We start from the raw sequence: 18,729 nt of genomic DNA on the forward strand, positions 1-18,729 counted from the left end.
GAGAGAGGGAGGAGAGGAGAGGGAGGAGAGGAGAGAGGGAGGAGAAGAGAGGAAGGAGAGGAGAGGGATGATGAGGAGAGAGAGGGAGGAGAGGAGAGAGGGAGGATGAGGAGAGAGAGGGAGGAGAGGAGAGGGAGGATGAGGAGAGAGAGGGAGGAGCGGAGAGGGAGGATAAGGAGAGAGAGGGAGGAGAGGAGAGAGGGAGGAGAGGAGAGGAGAGAGAGGGAGGAGAGGAGAGAGGGAGGATAAGGAGAGAGAGGGAGGAGAGGAGAGAGAGGAGAGGAGAGGGAGGAGAGAAAGGGAGGAGAGAGAGGGAGGAGAGGAGAGAGAGGGAGGAGAGGGAGGAGAGGAGAGAGGGAGGAGAGAAGAGAGAGGGAGGATGAGGAGAGGAGAGGGAGGAGCGGAGAGGGAGGATAAGGAGAGAGAGGATGAGAAGAGAGAAGGAGGAGAGGAGAGAGAGGGAGGAGAGGAGAGGGAGGAGAGGAGAGAGGGGGGAGAAGAGAGGAAGGAGAGGAGAGGGATGATGAGGAGAGAGAGGGAGGAGAGGAGAGAGGGAGGATGAGGAGAGAGAGGGAGGAGAGGAGAGGGAGGATGAGGAGAGAGAGGGAGGATGAGGAGAGGGAGGATAAGGAGAGAGAGGGAGGAGAGGAGAGAGAGGGAGGATGAGGAGAGAGAGGGATGAGAGGAGAGAGAGGGAGGAGAGGAAAGGAGAGGGGGAAAGGAAAGAGAAGATGAGGAGAGAGGGTTGAGATGAGAGGGGAAACGGTAAAGACAGGAGAGGGGAGGAGAGGAGAGGAGGAGAGACAGGAGAGGACCGTATAGAGGAAGGATGAAGAGATGATAGAAAGAGAGGAGAGGACAAGTGGATAGAGGGATGAAGGGGAATGAGAGGAGGGAAAAGAGGGAGGAGAGGAGAGAGGCAGAGATGGACAGAAGGAAGAGGAGTGGAGGAGAAGAGAGGAGAGTGGGATAAAGGGGGAGAGCGGAGAGAGGCATGGGGTGAGTGTGCACGTGCGTGTGTGAGTGTGTGTGTGCAGGGGTGAGTGTGCACGTGTGTGTGTTGGGGTGTGTGTGTGTGTGTGTGAGTGTGCACGTGTGTGTGTTGGGGTGTGTGTGTGTTGGGGTATGTGTGTGTTGGGGTGTGTGTGTGTGTGTGAGTGTGCACGTGTGTGTGAGTGTGTGCGTGTGTGTGTGTGTAAGTGTGTGTGTGCAGGGGTGAGTGTGCACGTGTGTGTGTGAGTGTGCATGTGTGTGTGTGAGTGTGCATGTGTGTGTGTGAGTGTGTGTGTGTGAGTGTGCACGTGTGTGCGTGAGTGTGCACGTGTGTGTGTGGGTGAGTGTGCATGTGTGTGTGTGAGTGTGCGTGGGTGAGTGTGCACGCGTGTGTGTGATTGCGTGCGTGCGTGCGTGGGTGAGTGTGCATGTTCACCTTTTTGCTGGCTGAATTCTGGCACTCCTCCAGCTGAGACAGTAGACCCTTGCTCATGGTCTCGTTCAGAGACGACACCCCACCATCATAGAAGCAGGCCAGCGAACCCAAGCTGAACCACACCGGGGTCAAAGGTCAAAGACAAGATGGAACTTCAGCACTCATAAATGTGTTAACATAAATACGTCAGCATCATCATTTGACACACACACACACACACACACACACCTACAATACAGTACAAACAAATCCACAGGTGGACCTGTCGAGTTATTCCTATAAAGAAGTTCGTATAACGACGTATTCTAAGTCTGTCTTTATTTAGCAACTCAGTACAGCAGCCGAAACCCAGTGCATGAATAAAGTTTCCCTTTACCCATAACCCCGGTACTGACGTGACCTCCATTTGCTTCAAAATAAAAGCATTCCTTACACCATTATTCCATAATACCACAGACCTACATGAATGCACACACACACACACACACACACATTGTTAATGACCAAGAGCAGAGGTGTACCTTGCAGTATGTTGCAGGAGTTCCTGTGTGCTTGAGAAGCATGTTTTGAGTCTGCTCATGAGAGTCCTGCCCAAAGAGGCCTTGATGGCCCCCACCCTCTGGAAGGAGTGAGAGACGCTTTGGCTCCGAAAGAACTGGCAGAGCTGGCAGAGAGACAGAGGGATCGGCTTGACATGCTCTTCTTGCAAATGCCTACTATCTTCCACTGGTAGTCAACTGACCACCGTATAAAGTAAGTACATTTTATTATAAGTAACTTATATACATTTTATTTTTTATTTTAAAACGCATTTTCTAGCACAGAGCTTACTCAATTATAGGCCTATGTCCTACTGTATCTGAAGTTAAATGCACCCTTAAGTTGACCTTAACGTAAGTTTTCCAAAATCATTTTGATGGCACATAACCTCAAAACGTGATGAAGGGCACTTCTGCCATTATCTGAGCGGCTCTCTGTAGGTGATTACTGACCTAGCAGGGTAGGAACCCCCCACCCCCCTACATACTTCTACAGATTGCCGTCAGTGCATTCCTCAGCAGGGTTGGGTAGTAACGGATTACATGTAATCTAGATTACGTAATCAGATTACAAAAATCAAGTAACTATAATCAGCCCAGATTACAATAAAAAAATTGTGTAATCAGATTACAGTTACATTGTTGGGGATTACCTGATTACATTTTATCATGCAAGCAATGCAACTTTTTAATGATAGCCTAGTTATCTTTTAATTCGACAAGCTTCTGGCTTGCCGGTTCGATCCCCGATCAGTAGAAAAGATGTGGGCGGGGGAAGTGGTTGAGCACTGCTCTCCCATGCCCACATCCATGGCTGAAGTGCCCTTGAGTAAGGCACCTAACCCCTCATTGATCCCCGAGCGCCGTTGTAGCAGACAGCTCACTGCTCCGGGTTGGTGTGTGCTTCACCTCACTGTGTGCTCATTGTGTGCTTCACCTCACTGTGTGTTCACTGTGCTTCACTAATTCGCGGATTGGGAGACCAAATTTCCCTCACGGGATCAAAAGAGTATCTATACTTACTTACTAACTTATTTACTATTGGGGCAGGTCTCTCGACACACTGCCTGATCTTTTCCTCCTAATCTTAATGTAGCCTCTTGTTTTAGTGTTACTGTTTACTTTGAGAAAGTCACCAGGTCCCCCTGGTTGAAAAACATCCCAAAGGAATAATTTTCTCACCCCCACAATTGAAATGGACATGGTGTCATTCAATCTCAGGCCATGTCCCTGGGTCAAAAAAATCCAGCGAAATCTAAATTCATTGTCCAGGTGTGCCCTTATAAAGGTTAAGCTGAGTTGTGCATGTTTGGAGAATAGTGATCCATGATCACATCCATGACTAAGTGATCAATTTTGGGATGGGGAAAATTTCAACCACCAAAATACCACCCCCAAAGTGGAGAATAGCTATAGAAATGTATTAGTTTTGGGTGTTTTTCAGACAATGGGACCTGGTGACCTCAAAGTAAATGGTAACACTAAAACAAGGGGCTACATTAAGATTTTTGGAAGAAAAGATCAGTTAATTCACACAGGAATGCTTTACTCAGAGCAAAGAGATTTCTTAGATGTAATGAAATAATAAACAGAAAAATAGAATGAGAATTCTTTCATCAATTCAGTGGTGGTGTCTTTTACTTAAGGGACATATTTATTGAAGTAATCTAAAAGTAATCCTAAAGTAATCAGATTACGTTACATGTTTTTGGTAATCCTGATTACGTTACTGATTACAAAAATTGCCATGTAATTTGTAGTCAGTAATGGATTACATTTCAAAGTAATCTGACCCAACCCTGTTCCTCAGATATCATATTGGAGTTATGGATATACTTTGTTGGCAAAGACCGACAGCAAATATTGTTAAGGGTGCCTTTGTAATTGTAATATGAAGTTAAAAATAAATTACGCTTATGTGATGCTACATTAATTAGGCTGGACATACTACCTGCTTATGTGTTTCAGTTCCTTTTAAGCTATCAAACATGTCGAGACTTTGGGTAAATATAAGAATATATGATAAATATTAAATCATTGATAAAAATCCAAATCCAACTAGAAATGCAATTCCAAGGAATTACCAGTGCATGAAAATGCTAAAGTTGTGATGTAAAATATCATGTATAGTTAAAACAGATAATACAGAGATGGTTACTATGGTGATGCTAGGATAGACATGGTGGTTGCATAGCTTAATAAAAGTTGATAGTTTAAAAGTAGACTGTTTAAAAGCTGAATGTAGATAGTTTAAAAGTTGTTGATAGACAGCAGATAGTTTAAAAGTTGTTGATAGACAGCTAGTTTAATAGATAGTTTAATGATAGTTTAAAAGTAGACCGTTTAAAAGTTGAAGGTAAGTAGTTTAAAAGTTGTTGACAGACTGGAAGTTGAATGAATGTTGATATTCAAATAGTTTAATGGCTGTGTATAGGTAGATATTTGACGATAACTGAAATTTGGAATGGCTCTAATGTTTGCTAGCAGTTATGCTAAAATTTTTAACTATGCTAACCATGCTACTTAGCTAATGTTTTATAGCAGTGCTATCAATGCTAACCTGCTAACCATGCTACTTAGCTAACGTTTTCTAGCAGTTTAATGAATGTTGATATTCAAATAGTTTAATGGCTGTGTATAGGTAGATATTTGACGATAACTGAAAGTTGGAATGGCTCTAATGTTTGCTAGCAGTTATGCTAAGCTTTTTAATTCTGCTAACAATGCTACTTAGCTAATGTTTTATAGCAGTGCTAACAATGCTAACATGCTAACCATGCTACTTAGCTAACTTAACTAAAATGTTCTAGCAGTTTTGTTAAACATGCTAACTATGCTAGCAATGCTAACATGCTAACTATATTAACCATGTGACTTAGCTAACTTAGCTAATCATTTTTAGCAGTTATGCTAACTATGCTAACTAGCATGCTAACATGTTAGCATGCTAACTATGTTAACCATGTTACTTAGCTAACCTAGCTAATCATTTTTAACAGTTTTGCTAAACATTTTAACTAGCATGATAACATGCTAGCATGCTAACTATGCTAACCATGTTACTTAGCTAATCATTTTTAGCAGTTTTGCTAAAAATGCTAATTAGCATGTTAACATGCTAGCATGCTAACTATGCTAACCATGTTACTTAGCTAACTTAGCTAATTATTTTTAACAGTTATGCTAACTATGCTAACTAGCATGCTAACATGCCAGCATGCTAATTATGCCAACCATGTGACTTAGCTAACCTAGCTAATCATTTTTAGCAGTTTTGTTAAACATGCTAACAATGTTAGCAATGCTAACATGCTAACTTTGTTAACCATGCTAACTAGCTACAGTGGGTAGGAGTCATAGTTGATGAAAAGTGTTGACATAGTTGATGACAAGTTAAAAGTTGTTGATAGACAGCTAGTTTAATAGATGTTGATAGACAGCTAGTGAATGTATATAGTTTAAACGTTTAAAAGTTGAATGTAGATAGTTTAAAAGTTGTTGATAGACAGCTAGTTTAATAGATGGATAGTTTAATGATAGTTTAAAAGTAGACCGTTTAAAAGTTAAATGTAAAAAGTTCAGTAGTTTAATGGGTTACATTGTTTAACAGTGGATTATTGTAGTGAGGACTTTTATTTTGAAACAGTTTTGGGCAGAGGAAACAGTTGAATAGGATGTGTAGTCTTAATTGACCCAGATTGTATGCTTAAAGCCTGAGGCTGCAGGTGGCCTGAACACCTGCCATAGGATTCTAATTGCTTAACGGCCGTATTATGATGTCACAATCGGCAATGTTAAGTCTATGGGGATTTTTAAAAAGTTTTTCTTTAATAGTTTAAAAAGTATAAAAGTTTCAAAGTTGAAAAGACATAGCAGCTTCGTCCGTTTGAATACCTACGTTACAACGTTTGAATGAAGTTTCTAAGTTAAACTGTTCAAGAGAAATAGCGTACGGAAAAAGTGGTAAGCGGAATAATAATAAGAAGTTGCCTAGGAAGAACAGTACAGTGCATTTTCACGCACTGTAATTATAAACCACCCACCATAATTCATCAATCAAAAGATTGGCAAGGAAGACATAGTTTGGCATAGTTTGACTGACTGGTGTGCGCTCACCTCTTCTGACGGGATAGTCTTCACTTCCTGTGGAGGCAGACGGGACAGGAAGCGTCCCATGATCCTCAGCACCTTGATGTTCAGCCAGGGCTGCCTCTGAGGGCAATGGACACGTTTCGGACCTCCTGCACAAAATGCAACAGCTTTTAACACACACACACACACACACTCTTACACTCACTCAGTCACCACCTGACAACTAAAACATCTGAGAGAGACAGAAACACACACACACCACACACACACACACACACACACACACACACACACACACACACATTCATACTGTACACCTGTGAATGAACTTAAAGCCTCACAATCACATGCACACACATGTTCACATACAGTGCATACTTAGAGATGAGTTAAACATGAAATCACACTCAGACACACATCACACAGACATGCAGACACACACACACACATGGATGCATGTATGCATGTAAAGGACTTCTGCATGCCAAGGCATGTACACACCTAAACACACCTAAACAGACACAAACACAAACACGTGTACGGTCCAATGAATAGACTGAGTCTATTCATCCTCCTCTCCTCTCCTCCCTCGGCTTGATAACACACATAACTTACTCTCTCCGTCTTCTTCTTCTGGCTCCCTCTTCTCTTCTTTGTCATCCTCCCATCTCTTACCTCCTTCCCTCTTTTCCTCTTTGCTCTGTTCTTTCTCCCCCCTCTCTCCGATCCCTGACTGGTCCCTATCTGGCCAGCTCTTCTCTCCTCCCTCCTTATCTTTCCTCACTTCTTTCTTCCCCCTCTCTCCGATCCCTGACTGGTCCCTATCTGGCCAGCTCTTCTCTCCTCCTCCCTCCTTCTCTTTCCTCACTTCTTTCTCCCCCCTCTCTCCGATCCCTGACTGGTCACTATCTGGCCAGCTCTTCTCTCCTCCCTCCTTATCTTTCCTCATTTCTTTCTCCCCCCTCTCTCCGATCCCTGACTGGTCACTATCTGGCCAGCTCTTCTCTCCTCCTCCCTCCTTCTCTTTCCTCACTTCTTTCTCCTCCCTCTGTCTGCTTGGCGACTGGTCACTATCTGGCCAGCTCTTCTTCTCTTTGTCCTCCCCATGTGTTTCCATCATCCCTCCGGTCTCGGACTCCGTACTGTTATTTCCAGACTTCTCACGCTTCCCCCACCCCCCCACTCCTCCTCCTTCCGCCTCCATCCTCTGACTGTCTTCATCCTCTCTTTCTCCCTCTTCCTCTTGTTTGACACTCATCCTCCCCTCCTCTTTCTCTTTGTCTGCTACTTTCCCTCCAGGCCTTCCCTTCTCTTTCTCTTCATCCCTCCATCTCTCCTCTCCTCCCTCTGTCTCATCTTTTCTCTCTCCATCCTTCTCCCTCTTTTTGATGCCTGGAGCATCGGCATCTTCTGCCCAGGTGTCTGATACCTGACTTCCTGTCTGCGCACTGACTTCCTGTTTCTTGGCTCCGCCCCCACTTGGCTCTTTCTTTCCTGTTTGTTCCATTTCTTCTCCGTTTCCTGAGCTCATAATCTTCTCCTCCTCCCCCTCTTTACCTATTCCAGGCTGCTTCTTTTCTTTCCTGTCATCCTCCACTTCCTCTTCTTTCATATGATCACTAAATTTTTCTTTCACTTCTTGGGAAGATCTAGTGCTCCTACTGACCGTTTCTCTGGGCTCTCCTGTTGTGACCCCATTAATGGCCGCCATCCCCTGACTCCCTCCTTCTCTCTGTCCTTTCCCCTCTTCCACTCCTTTCTCTACCTGTCTCCCAATTTGCCTTTTCCCTCTCTCTTTTTTTGCTCCTTCTAGATCAAACAGGGAACTGGGTTAATTAATATTCACGAATTACAACACAATGGTACATATTTGTCACTTTTTTTCACTGTGAATACAAATCAGCAAGAGAAAGTTCTCACCGAAAAACATCTCTGTGTCTACAGCCTTTTTAATGACTGAAATGCCTTTTTAATTACAAATGATGTAACTGAATACATTTGCTGTTTATGTCTATGTTTGATGTAGAGGGCAGTGGTCAAAGGCAAGTGAACTCTTACTAGCCAGCACCACAGAGGGTGGGCGTGAGGCTTTACCTGAGTCCAAGAGGGAGTTTGGGTCGTGCAGAAGCGCTCCCAGTGCCCCAGGCCCAGCTGGTGGTGGTTTGGCTCCCAGTGCCCTAGGCCCACCTGGTGGTGGTTTGGCTCCCATGCTCCAGGGCTGTGGGCGTTTGGGTCTCTGGGTAGGGCTGCTGTGAGTGCAGTTGAACTCATTCTCCAGCACACTGGCTTTCACCCACTCTGTGATCTGGTCCCTCTGCTCCTCTGACAGAGAGCTAAACACTTCACTAAACATCTTCATCCTAAGAGACGGAGAGAGAGAGGGAGAGAGAGAGATGGAGAGAGAGAGGGATGGAGAGAGGGATGGAGGAATGGAGGGAGGGAGAGAGGGACGGAGAGGGGAAGAGGGAGAGAGACAAACAGAAAGAGAGAATGAGAGGGAGGGAGAAACACATTCGCACACATATGTTTACATTCACATAACACACACACACACACACACATATGTTTACATTCACATAACACACACACACACACACACACACACACACACACACACACACACACACACACTTACATCTCAGCCATATGGAGCTGGTCTGGGCGCGGGGGCAGGTCTATGTAGTGAGGGGGCATGCTCTCCAGGTAGGGCCTGGCCGCCCACAGCAGCTTGGACAGGTCCTCTATCTGGACCCACGGGCCGTTCTGCATGATGGCTGACCAGGCCACTGGAGAGATGAACGTTTGCATGAAACAGCGCGGCTGGTCCTGGAGGCCAAGCCGGACCGAGGAGAAGATAGACAGATAGATGGATTCAAGATGGAGAGAGAAAGAGAGGGATGGAAAGATTGGGAGGAGGAATGGACATGTATCCGTTAGAGAACGTCTCGGAGGGAGAGGCACGAAAGTAACAGACACACAACTGAATGAGGTGGATGGGGCGGAGCTACTGACTGTAGAGTTCTTCATGATGTCAATCATCTCGGTCAGAGTGGTGGCGTTCAACTGCTGCTCAGTGACATTCTGAGGACATGAAACAGATGACGTGAGAGTGGTTGCGTTCAACAGCTGCTCAGTGACATTCTGAGGACATGAAACAGATGATATATAGCCTATAGCCTGTAGTTATGGTGATGATCCACAGGGAACTACTGGCTGTGGATTGCTATTGAGGTTATGCATCATAACTGATTTAGCACAAAAGAACACACCATCTCTCTATATTGACTATTTTGCGTGCGTGCGTGCGTGCGTGCGTGCGTGCGTGCGTGTGTGTGTGTGTGTGTGTGCATGTGTACATGCGTGTGTGTATATGTGTGTATGTATACTGTATATCTGTGTGTGTGTGTGAGAGAGAGAAAGAGAGAGAGAAAGAGAGGGCCATTTACCCAGTCCGCTTCCATGTCAGGCCTGTCCACTGAGCTGTTGGACAGACGTGCCGATCGTGAGGAAGTAAGAGCGGGAAGAGGAGGAATAGGGGGCAGGGAGGACAGGAGCGAGGGAAAGAGAGAGAAAGGGTTCTGCGGCATCATCTCCTCCTCTTCCACAGAGCTGAGGACAGAATGAAGAACCAATGAAAAAGAAAAAGATGCACAGTCATGGGTATGCAAAACTGTAAACTGGAAGTGCGGTGAAGTACCCGTTGTATGCCGGCTCTGGCATAGCTGGTGGCTGGTATCCTGCAGTAAGGATTTTGTAAAAAAAAAAAATACAATGTGATACAAAATAAAATTTGATTGTGTGTTTGAACGTGCTAGAATGTGTGTGTGTGTGTATGTGTGTGTGTGTGTGTGTGTAGACAGTATTTTCTCACCCATTTTAGAGCACTTGAGCATCTATTAAGAAAGAGAGAAGAGAAGAGAAAAAAGAAGCGGTCATCACACACTTCACTGGCTGCCCCATGGCTCCTCATTACCCTGGACAGGTTAATTAGGAGAGGTGGACAAGGAGTAATGATCCGAGCTGCCCTCGTTCCCAATTATCTCAATTAGCCTCTGCAGAGGTCTGATAGCACTGCTAATCACTGCTGTGTGGATCCCTGGTCAGAGATGCCTCTCAATTACACACAGACTTTATGGAGCTCATGATTCCAGTGAATGGATATGGTGAAAAAGGTAGACCATCAAATCACAACTGTAAAATGTGAAGGTCATTTTCTGTATATTACTTTAGATTTATTTTAATACTTTAAGTGTTAAATCACCCCCTTTTCATCTGAAGAAAGTAACCACTACACACTCAACTATTGTCAGAGACGTTTTAGCACTTAATCAAATGGGACCTAGAATATATATACTCAGAAATAGTGCTAAAATGAACTCTTTAAAGGGATATTCCACCATTTGGGGAAATACACTAATTTTCCACCTCCCCTTTAGTTAAACAATTGAGTTTTACCTTTCCCCAGTTCATCCAGCCGTTCTCTGAGTCTGACACTAACACTTTTAGGTGGAAAATGAGTGTATTTCCCCAAATGGTGGAGTATTGCTTTAAGGGTTGATTTGACAGCGTACCAGTTTCTTGGCCATCTCCTTGAACTCTGGGGTCATGCGTGGAATGCCCATCGTGGTGGCGTTGCCCTCGGACATCACGTTGCCCATCATTTCCTGTGACATGACTGCGGAGCGAGGGCATGAACATACACAAAGACACTTCATCATCTTCACACAAAGCACAAATACAGTGGAGGTGTGTTATGGGAAATCTGTATCTTGTGTACCTGCGATGGCCAAGTCAGCCAAAAGAAGAAAGACCAGAGCTTTTCCCCTCAGAGTTTGCATCGCGTACTCCAACCTCCCCTCAGTATTCAGAGTGGGACCTAGACAAACATTGTTTGGACTTAGTATCAGAACCGCCAGGATTACAATACCAAACAGACCCTCTACACCAAACCAATGATCGACTTTAGTGTAAAGATCATTATTATCGGTTTATCAACCTAACACAAGCCTGTACGTTTATTCTGTCTCCACGCTATGTAATTCAGCCAGCTATCACCCCAGCAGTAGGAGTGGTTCTGTTTGGGAGTGGCTCAGATAGGTGTAAGGAAAGCATTAGAGGCACCTGCTTTCCATGGGTCTTTTAATGGATAAACCCCATGGCTTACCCACACCCACCCACACACACACAAACACACACACTGCTTTCCATGGGTCTTTTAATGAAGAGGAGGTGGTTAAACCACGCCTAAATGCTTTTAGGTGCTTGTTTCATGTATCATGTCAAAGTTGCAACATAAAACCCTGTCTGTCAGAATGGTTCCGCTGTCACCATGGTACTGGTCCCCATGTGGACTGAGGCTAAAAGCTGCCCCATTCTGTGTCCCATATGCAGCCTGGAGAGCTTGGGACGTTGGGGCGCCGGCTGCCTGGCAACCCATCAGCTGGGACCCCTCCCGTGGGAGCAAGCGAGAGCAGACCGAGAAAAACAGTCTTTCATACAAGCTTCAAAGCATCTCTCTCCCTCCCTCTCTCTCTGTGTCTCCCTATGTTTGTCTTTTTCTTTCGTGGGTGGCATGGTCATCTCATTCTGATCTCTCGGACATCCCCGTCCTTTTGTTACTATGGTTTGCTCACCATAAAAGTACACCGTACAAATCAGCTCCATTACAAAAAAAGAGATTGTTTGCTTTCCCAATGAGCACGTCACATATCAGCTGTGTCATACTGCTTCTGTAGCTTTCATATGAACATTACTGTCTCTTCATACCATTAGCTACAGCAATGATGGTCTCATAACCTTTTATGTACTTCTTAATTACGACAGCATTTCATACTTTACTCTTCAAACTAGTAAGTGCTTAAGTGATCACTATACTACAGTATATGCAAGACAATAAACACACTGTTAATATGTTAATAATAAAAAAGTCAAATTCCACAAATGTGGCTTAAATTCACATTTGTCAAGGTATTTAAAAGAGCTCAAATGTGGATATTTGCACTTAGCACTTTATTCATTTAGTTTCCATCTTCTCTAGTGAAGCAGAGGAGACTCACCTTTTGCTGTGGGTCCAAGGAGTGAGTGAGTGAGTGAGAGCCTCGCGCCTCCACAGGTGGATAGAGGAGTGAGTGAGTGAGTGAGAGCCTCGCGCCTACGCAGGTGAATAGAGGAGTGAGAGGATGAGTGTGCATGTCTCTTCCAATGTCTTTCTCTCCCTCCCTCACTCACTCTCTCTCTCGCACTCCCTCTGAATGGGTTGGGTAGAACAGGTGTGACAGAACAGGTATATGGGTCAAAGTGAGGAACATGGTCTTCAGATTGTGACCTTTCTGATCTCAAAGTTACTGACATCTAGTATAAAGTATAAGTAAGTATATATACTCTTTTGATCCCGTGAGGGAAATTTGGTCTCTGCATTTATCCCCAATCTGTGAATTAGTGAAACACACTCAGCACACAGTGAACACACAGTGAGGTGAAGCACACACTAATCCCGGCACAGTGAGCTGCCTGCAACAACAGCGGCGCTCGGGGAGCAGTGAGGGATTAGGTGCCTTGCTCAAGGGCACTTCAGCCGTTTCTACTGGTCGGGGTTCAAACCGGCAACCCTTCGGTTACAAGTCTAAAGCGCTAACCAGTAGGCCACGGCTGCCACATCTAAATGACATGTAAAATATTGGTTTGAATATTGCTTGATCACATGGAGCCATGGTAATATAGCCACACAAAGGCAAACAGTATAAGCAGACCAGACATGGAAATGTTGCAAACCCACTTTTTTGAATATTTGCTAAGCTTTGGCCACAATATTTGGACTTATTTTCATACCAATGCACACATTTATGTTCACATAATTATAGTTATGGTTGTAATGTATTCAACCCTCACTGGCATTAGTCAGAATGACATGCAAAAACAGGGAAAACAGTACAATTAGACATTCTTCAAAAGAAAACACAACACCGCATGTGATCATGAACTTGTAAATATAATAGAATGGCACCAATGTTGACTCCATGGCTACGGTCATGAGCTACAGCGCAGACAAAATGAATATTATATTGGTAAGTCAATTGGTAGGCCATCAATCAATGGGCTAAAATGTAAAAACTCATGATAGTACAGTTTAACCTCTATTTTCCATCTGGAACACTCAAAATCACACTGTGTAACATTCCATTTACAACAGATAGGATAGCTATATATCTGAATTAAGCGAATTTCAGTGCATAACCACAAGCTGTGCCTATTTATCCAAATCCAAATAAATAAAAAATAACATACTGTACATAGTGTTAACATAACTCTTCAATGTATCCAAAGGGTACGAGATGTAAAACACATAAGCTTAATCAACCTATTGAGCTTTGATTAGCCCTACCTAAAGTGATAAGACCCCTGTGGAGTTACTACATCCCCACTGAAGAAGACTGGTGACCTTTTCGCCAATTAACCTTTAAACCATTTTAATTTCACTGAAAGGAAAAGCCATTTTGGCCATTACTCAAGGGATAATTAAGTCATCAACGTACAGTTACTCTAAGCAACACTCGTTTAGAATATAGCAATTGAAGTAGGTAGCTAAGCAACACATTTAGAATATAGAAATTGAAGTAGGTAGAGTATGTGAATTAGTCTGACATTTAATTAAAATACATTTGTGCAAAACATCTAATCAAAATACACCCCTCCTTTCCATGCTCCTGAAGGCTAGGATTGGCTAGGATTGTTTACGGCTTGGTTCAAGCCACTATGTGTATTTCCCATTAACAGGATTGTGTACAAACAATTATTCTTTTTCTTTTTAGCCCACTCATAAACCCTGAATGGTTAGCCACAGGACAGTGAGGAGTGATTCATGGAATATCGCAAAAAGTGTATTGGAATCGCAGACAGTACTTTTAAGGAATATGGCTTTAAAACAAATATAAAAAACTGAAATATCTACAGTCTGTATTTTTGTCTTTAGCAAAAGAGATGGGCATCCTTGGGAAATGATTGAACAGTAAAAGTCACATGATAACACATGGTAAAGGGCGGTCTCTTACTGTACGATGTGGCATGAAAACACATGGTAAAGGGCGGTCTCTTACGCTGTGGAGCGCCAGCAGAAGTTAGGCTACATTCATACTTGGCATCTTGATCATTATAATCCTATTAATTCCCTTTAATCATATATTTTATATGAAGTAGACCATGTTTTCAAAAAAGTCCCAGGCTCTTTTTTAAAGTCTATTTTTCTTGTCAAAAAAGACGTCAAGTGTGAACCTAGCCTGAAGCAGCTCTAAAAGGGAAAATCAATGTCATATGGCCAGCATCCTGGAGAGCAAGGTGATACCTGCAGCGTACACTCCAGTCAGACAAACAAGCTCCAACCTGCTATTTCCCCTGAGACTCTCACAGTTTTAATTGGCATAATTATCTAATAGGGCCAATTAAGGAACCTGTCTTTAATGACCGAACAGAACGACATACAGTGTAAAGCAGCCTCATCGTTCACACACAAAGATATTACAGATATTTTAAATACTTTATTGAGATGTTTCATTTGTCATCATGCTGCAGTTCAGACTGAATTTTCTGAGGAAGGTCTGGATCTGTGAAATGTTCTGTGAAAGACAAAAGAAAACCAGTGAGTATCAGTGAGGTATAGGCTTCCTTCCTGGACCTCTTAAACCAACAGGAATTTGACTATCAATTCCTATCCCTAGTAAATATCAATTTCCAAAGCTTCAGGATAACAGCCTATACAGTAGGCATACATGACTGGTTTATAAGGCAAGTTTGGACATGTGTAACTTATATGGTATAGCCTGGGTTGGAAATGTGTAACTTATATGGTATAGCCTGGGTTGGACATGTGTAACTTATATGGTATAGCCTGGGTTGGAAATGTGTAACTTATATGGTATAGCCTGGGTTGGACATGTGTAACTTATATGGTATAGCCTGGGTTGATATGGTATAGCCTGGGTTGGCATATGGGTGGAGATGGGATAAGTTCAATGGTCTTGCCCGGCCAGAATCACCATAAGCATCAACATTATTATTATTATTGGCCGTCTCAATAGGCTCCATAGGTTTCAGAAGTGTTTTGTGAAGGCAACATTTGGACATACATAATAGTCCAGATAAAAGGAAGGATAAGAGAGAAAGTGGCTTTTGTGGGTCCCAGTAGATTAAGGTGAAGGTGACCAACCTGCAGCAAACTCGCGAATGTCCACAGGTCTTTTCAAAAATACATCCCTAAATAAGAGACCCAAAAAAGCAAAAAAAAAATTATTATCTATGTATTATTAATGTTTATTCATTTTATAATTTATGCCACATAAATGGATATTTAGACACCATCAACACTATAAATCCATATATAAAAAGCTGGCAAAGTGGTAGACTATTATTAGCCTACTACATATAGAGTCAGGCTAAATGTTTTAAACAAAGATGATAACATTACCAACCGCAAAAAGTGACTCAGCAAGACTTCCACCTCTGGATGTGTTCTCAAATATTTCTCATTCGCGATTCGCGTCTGTATCTGGCAGGAATACAAACGTGAATTCATTAAACACATGCGTGATTTAGATATTTATAATTACCTTTACCCATCGTGACCATTGAACCAGCCAACTATAGCTAAAATGACTATATTGGTAGCTAAATTGGGAGGGTTGTTTTCAGTTAACATCAAACAAACAATACAAAACAGTCCTCACCATAAAATATCACTTACAATCAGGTCCTAAGTGGCCAAACTTGTACTAGGAGTCTAGGACTCGGAACCTCATCACTGAAAAGGTGAGTTTCGAGATAAACACTAACATTGCTGTCTGTCTATGGGCCTAACCTAAGCTACTTATCCGCTAGGTGGTGTGCTGTTCTTCCGATAATGTTACGTTACCACTCTCCCATACAGTAGCCTACATCTCCTCGCTCATGAGGATTTTTTTAAGGAGTTATCTCGCTAATTGATGCATGATGATGAAGATGCTCCGTGAGCCGAGCATGCTGTCTGCAAATGCCAATCAGTGTAACAGTTAGCTTATGCTTAGTTCTAGCCTTGAGGGAAATTAGCTAACGTGCATATGATAGCATCTAGAAGCTAGATTTTTTTTTAAAAGGACCAGTCGAAATACACTAAGTGATGCTAGTAGGCTTAACGGCCGTTCGTTTGGCATTGTACCTTGAATTGCCGGAGTTTTTCTTGCTGCTCTGGACTCAGCGCATCAATATCGAGATTCTCCAAGAAGCTTGACTCAGCCATTACTCCAGGACAAACACATGCACCTGTTGTAAACAGCAATGTTGTTGCGAGGCAACAAGCCGTAACCCCGCCCATTTTTCGAGCGTCAGCAATGGAAAGAAACAGACTTTGTCAAAAGTAGTAGGCCTAAGATTTATTTGCATTAAAGATACATGTGCAAAAAATGGAATGGAGTTAGCCTGCATATGAACATAAATTAACAAGCGGTTGCACCACACAATGTGTGACTCAACATGAACTAATGTCTCACAGTAGTATTAGGCTATATAGCCTACACTCCATGGGAGACATGTTGCATTTGCAACAATGGCCTACAACAATCGAGACCTAGGCTACTACACAACATATAAATAACAACATAGGCTATGACTACATTATACACAAAAGAAAAATACATAAGAGCATTAATAAGCTGTGGCTAGTCGCCCTAGCTACCATTTAATTAAAACATTCATAAGCTGACAGAAACCAGACACTGAGAGAGGCTATCTGTTATTACTCAAGCTTAGAACTGAAATGAGAGAAATGCTACAATCAAGAACTGAACTGAAATGAGAGAAATGCTACAATCAAGCTGGTCTAGCATGTAGTAGCCTGAAAATTTGTGGGTTCAATTCCTGGCTTCCACCGTTGTGCCCATGAGCAAGGCACTTAACCCCAAGTTGCTCCGGGGACATGGCCCTTGTAATATAATGACGTAGGCTATGTAAGTCGTTTTGGATAGAAGCCTCTGCTAAATGAATATGTTAATGTAAGACAGAATCCTTTGCCATGAGACAGAGAAAAGACTAAAGAGTGAGAGTGCTTAGTAGTTTGCAGCATATTGAAAAGGCATTTCAAGACTCGTCAGCAACGTCTTACAACTTCAATATAAAAGAACTTCTGTTTTCTTTCTTATCTGACATCTAAAATGAACTGTGTCTCCCCACATGTCATTGTTATGTCCCTTTAGATGAGCATGTTGGCCAAATGTCTATATGTTACCCCCCCCCCCCCCATAAATGCACAAATAGGCTGACACCAGACATAATTTCACCGCATTTCTTACTTCCAGTAACTATATGCATGTGACAATAAACTTCCTTGTATCCTTGTATATGCTCATGCATACTAAGTCCATACTGTAGTTATACCAGCATGCAGTAGGACATCTGGAGATCAAGGAACTGCTGGCCAGTATCTCCACCTAGTGGACAGGCTTGTAGGTCCAAGTTATTACAATGTAACAGTGGTCCAGTGAAGTCCAAGTTATTCAAGTTATTACAATGTAACGGTGGTCCATGCAGTGCACAGTTTCCCGCATTGGCCAGCACCCAAACTCCACAGTCACCCACAACCCAGTGGCAGCACACTGGTATGCAGCAAAGAAGGATCATGACATGTCAGCAGTGGAGCTTGTAGATGAGCCTGGAGATAAATCCTTCATGATGTAGTAGGGAACTTAACTGACTGATATTTAGCAGATACTTTTATCGATGGCATGGACTCGCAACAGCGGAAATCAAACCCTGGTTGAACGATTGTCAGTTGGTGATGTAGCGCTGCTCCACCACACCCACAACTTCCTGTGGTAAAACACAGATTCAACACTGTGTTACTTGCATGGCTTAAATGCACTGTCACTAGAATCTCTAGAAGTTTATATTGAATGTGAAACACATACCTCAGTATGAAGATAAGACTGAAGGTTGCTCCCAAGATGATTGTAGCACCAGTGATAAAATGATGCCTATCATGAAGACCAGAGATTTCACTTGGAGCCTCAAGTGCTATGAAAGGAGAGATGGCTTAGTCATTACACTGAAAATTTTTTTTTTATTGTTGTTCTGTACAAAATAAGAGCTGTTATAGGTTATAGGCAACAATATTTTGACCAAAACATAATGTAGGACAAATAAATTATTATGGAACGATCAGACAGGACGTGCTTTCCAGCTGTCTGGCCCTGTCCAGTTTGGTCCTGTCTTTCTCTCTCTTTCATTCTATGTCCTGTCGTGTGTGTGTGTGTGTGTGTGTGTGTTTGTGTGTCTGTTTGTGGGATTATGTGTATGTGAATGTAAATGTATGTGTGTGAATATGCGATTCTCCCTCCTTCTCTTTCTCCCTCCCTCTTCCCCTTTCCCTCCACCCCTCTTTCCATCCCTCTCTCTCTCTCTCTCTCTCTCTCTTCATCTCTTAGGATGAAGATGTTTAGAGAAGTGTTTAGCTCTCTGTCAGAAGAGCAGAGGGACCTAATCAGAAAGCCAGTGTGCTGGAGAATGAGTTTAACTGCTGCACTCCAAACAACCTTACCCAGAGACTCAAACCACCATTAGCCTACCCTGGAGCATGGAAGCCAAACCAACACCAGGTCGGCCTGGAGCACTGGGAGCGTGCTGTGTGTGTGTGTGTGCAAGGGTCTGCAG

At 43.1% G+C, this 18,729-nt stretch overlaps 2 protein-coding genes across 2 annotated transcripts in view; both read right to left on the reverse strand.

The window, feature by feature from the left end:
- Positions 1 to 12,204, reverse strand: part of otoa (otoancorin) — a 32,375-nt gene extending 20,171 nt beyond the window's left edge. The window contains exons 1-13 of the mRNA XM_076279598.1: positions 12,117 to 12,204; positions 10,838 to 10,936; positions 10,632 to 10,735; positions 9,932 to 9,953; positions 9,758 to 9,797; positions 9,507 to 9,669; positions 9,073 to 9,141; positions 8,696 to 8,886; positions 8,155 to 8,420; positions 6,676 to 7,869; positions 6,085 to 6,209; positions 1,951 to 2,093; positions 1,400 to 1,541 (exon numbers count right to left, since the gene is read on the reverse strand). Of these exons, the coding sequence (XP_076135713.1) occupies positions 1,400 to 1,541; positions 1,951 to 2,093; positions 6,085 to 6,209; positions 6,676 to 7,869; positions 8,155 to 8,420; positions 8,696 to 8,886; positions 9,073 to 9,141; positions 9,507 to 9,669; positions 9,758 to 9,797; positions 9,932 to 9,953; positions 10,632 to 10,735; positions 10,838 to 10,898 (2,520 nt within the window). The 5' untranslated portion in view covers positions 10,899 to 10,936; positions 12,117 to 12,204. The remainder of the gene's footprint in view (positions 1 to 1,399; positions 1,542 to 1,950; positions 2,094 to 6,084; positions 6,210 to 6,675; positions 7,870 to 8,154; positions 8,421 to 8,695; positions 8,887 to 9,072; positions 9,142 to 9,506; positions 9,670 to 9,757; positions 9,798 to 9,931; positions 9,954 to 10,631; positions 10,736 to 10,837; positions 10,937 to 12,116) is intronic.
- Positions 12,205 to 14,571: 2,367 nt separating this feature from the next.
- riiad1 (regulatory subunit of type II PKA R-subunit domain containing 1) lies at positions 14,572 to 16,332 on the reverse strand. Its single transcript, XM_076279348.1, has 4 exons — positions 16,244 to 16,332; positions 15,522 to 15,598; positions 15,260 to 15,306; positions 14,572 to 14,669 (listed from the first exon to the last, which is right to left on the reverse strand). Exons 1-4 carry the CDS (start codon positions 16,322 to 16,324, stop codon positions 14,605 to 14,607), a joined length of 270 nt encoding a protein of 89 aa, XP_076135463.1. The 5' UTR covers positions 16,325 to 16,332; the 3' UTR covers positions 14,572 to 14,604.
- Positions 16,333 to 18,729: the final 2,397 nt, after the last annotated feature.

This window comes from Alosa pseudoharengus, unplaced genomic scaffold, assembly GCF_046254945.1.
Source record: "Alosa pseudoharengus isolate Yale_2024_CS ecotype anadromous, Long Island Sound unplaced genomic scaffold, YU_APseudo_1.1 YU_APseudo_1.1_scf_12, whole genome shotgun sequence".
NCBI lineage: Eukaryota > Metazoa > Chordata > Actinopteri > Clupeiformes > Clupeidae > Alosa > Alosa pseudoharengus.

Bases quoted from the DNA above. Each gene is read 5' to 3' on its own strand.
- riiad1 (XM_076279348.1), bottom strand. From the start codon at position 16,324: ATGGCTGAGTCAAGCTTCTTGGAGAATCTCGATATTGATGCGCTGAGT. The intron at 15,599-16,243 runs GTACAATGCCAA...TATTCCTGCCAG, and splicing joins AAAAACTCCGGCAATTCAAG to ATACAGACGCGAATCGCGAA. The intron at 14,670-15,259 runs GTTGGTCACCTT...TGTCTTTCACAG, and splicing joins CATTCGCGAGTTTGCTGCAG to AACATTTCACAGATCCAGAC.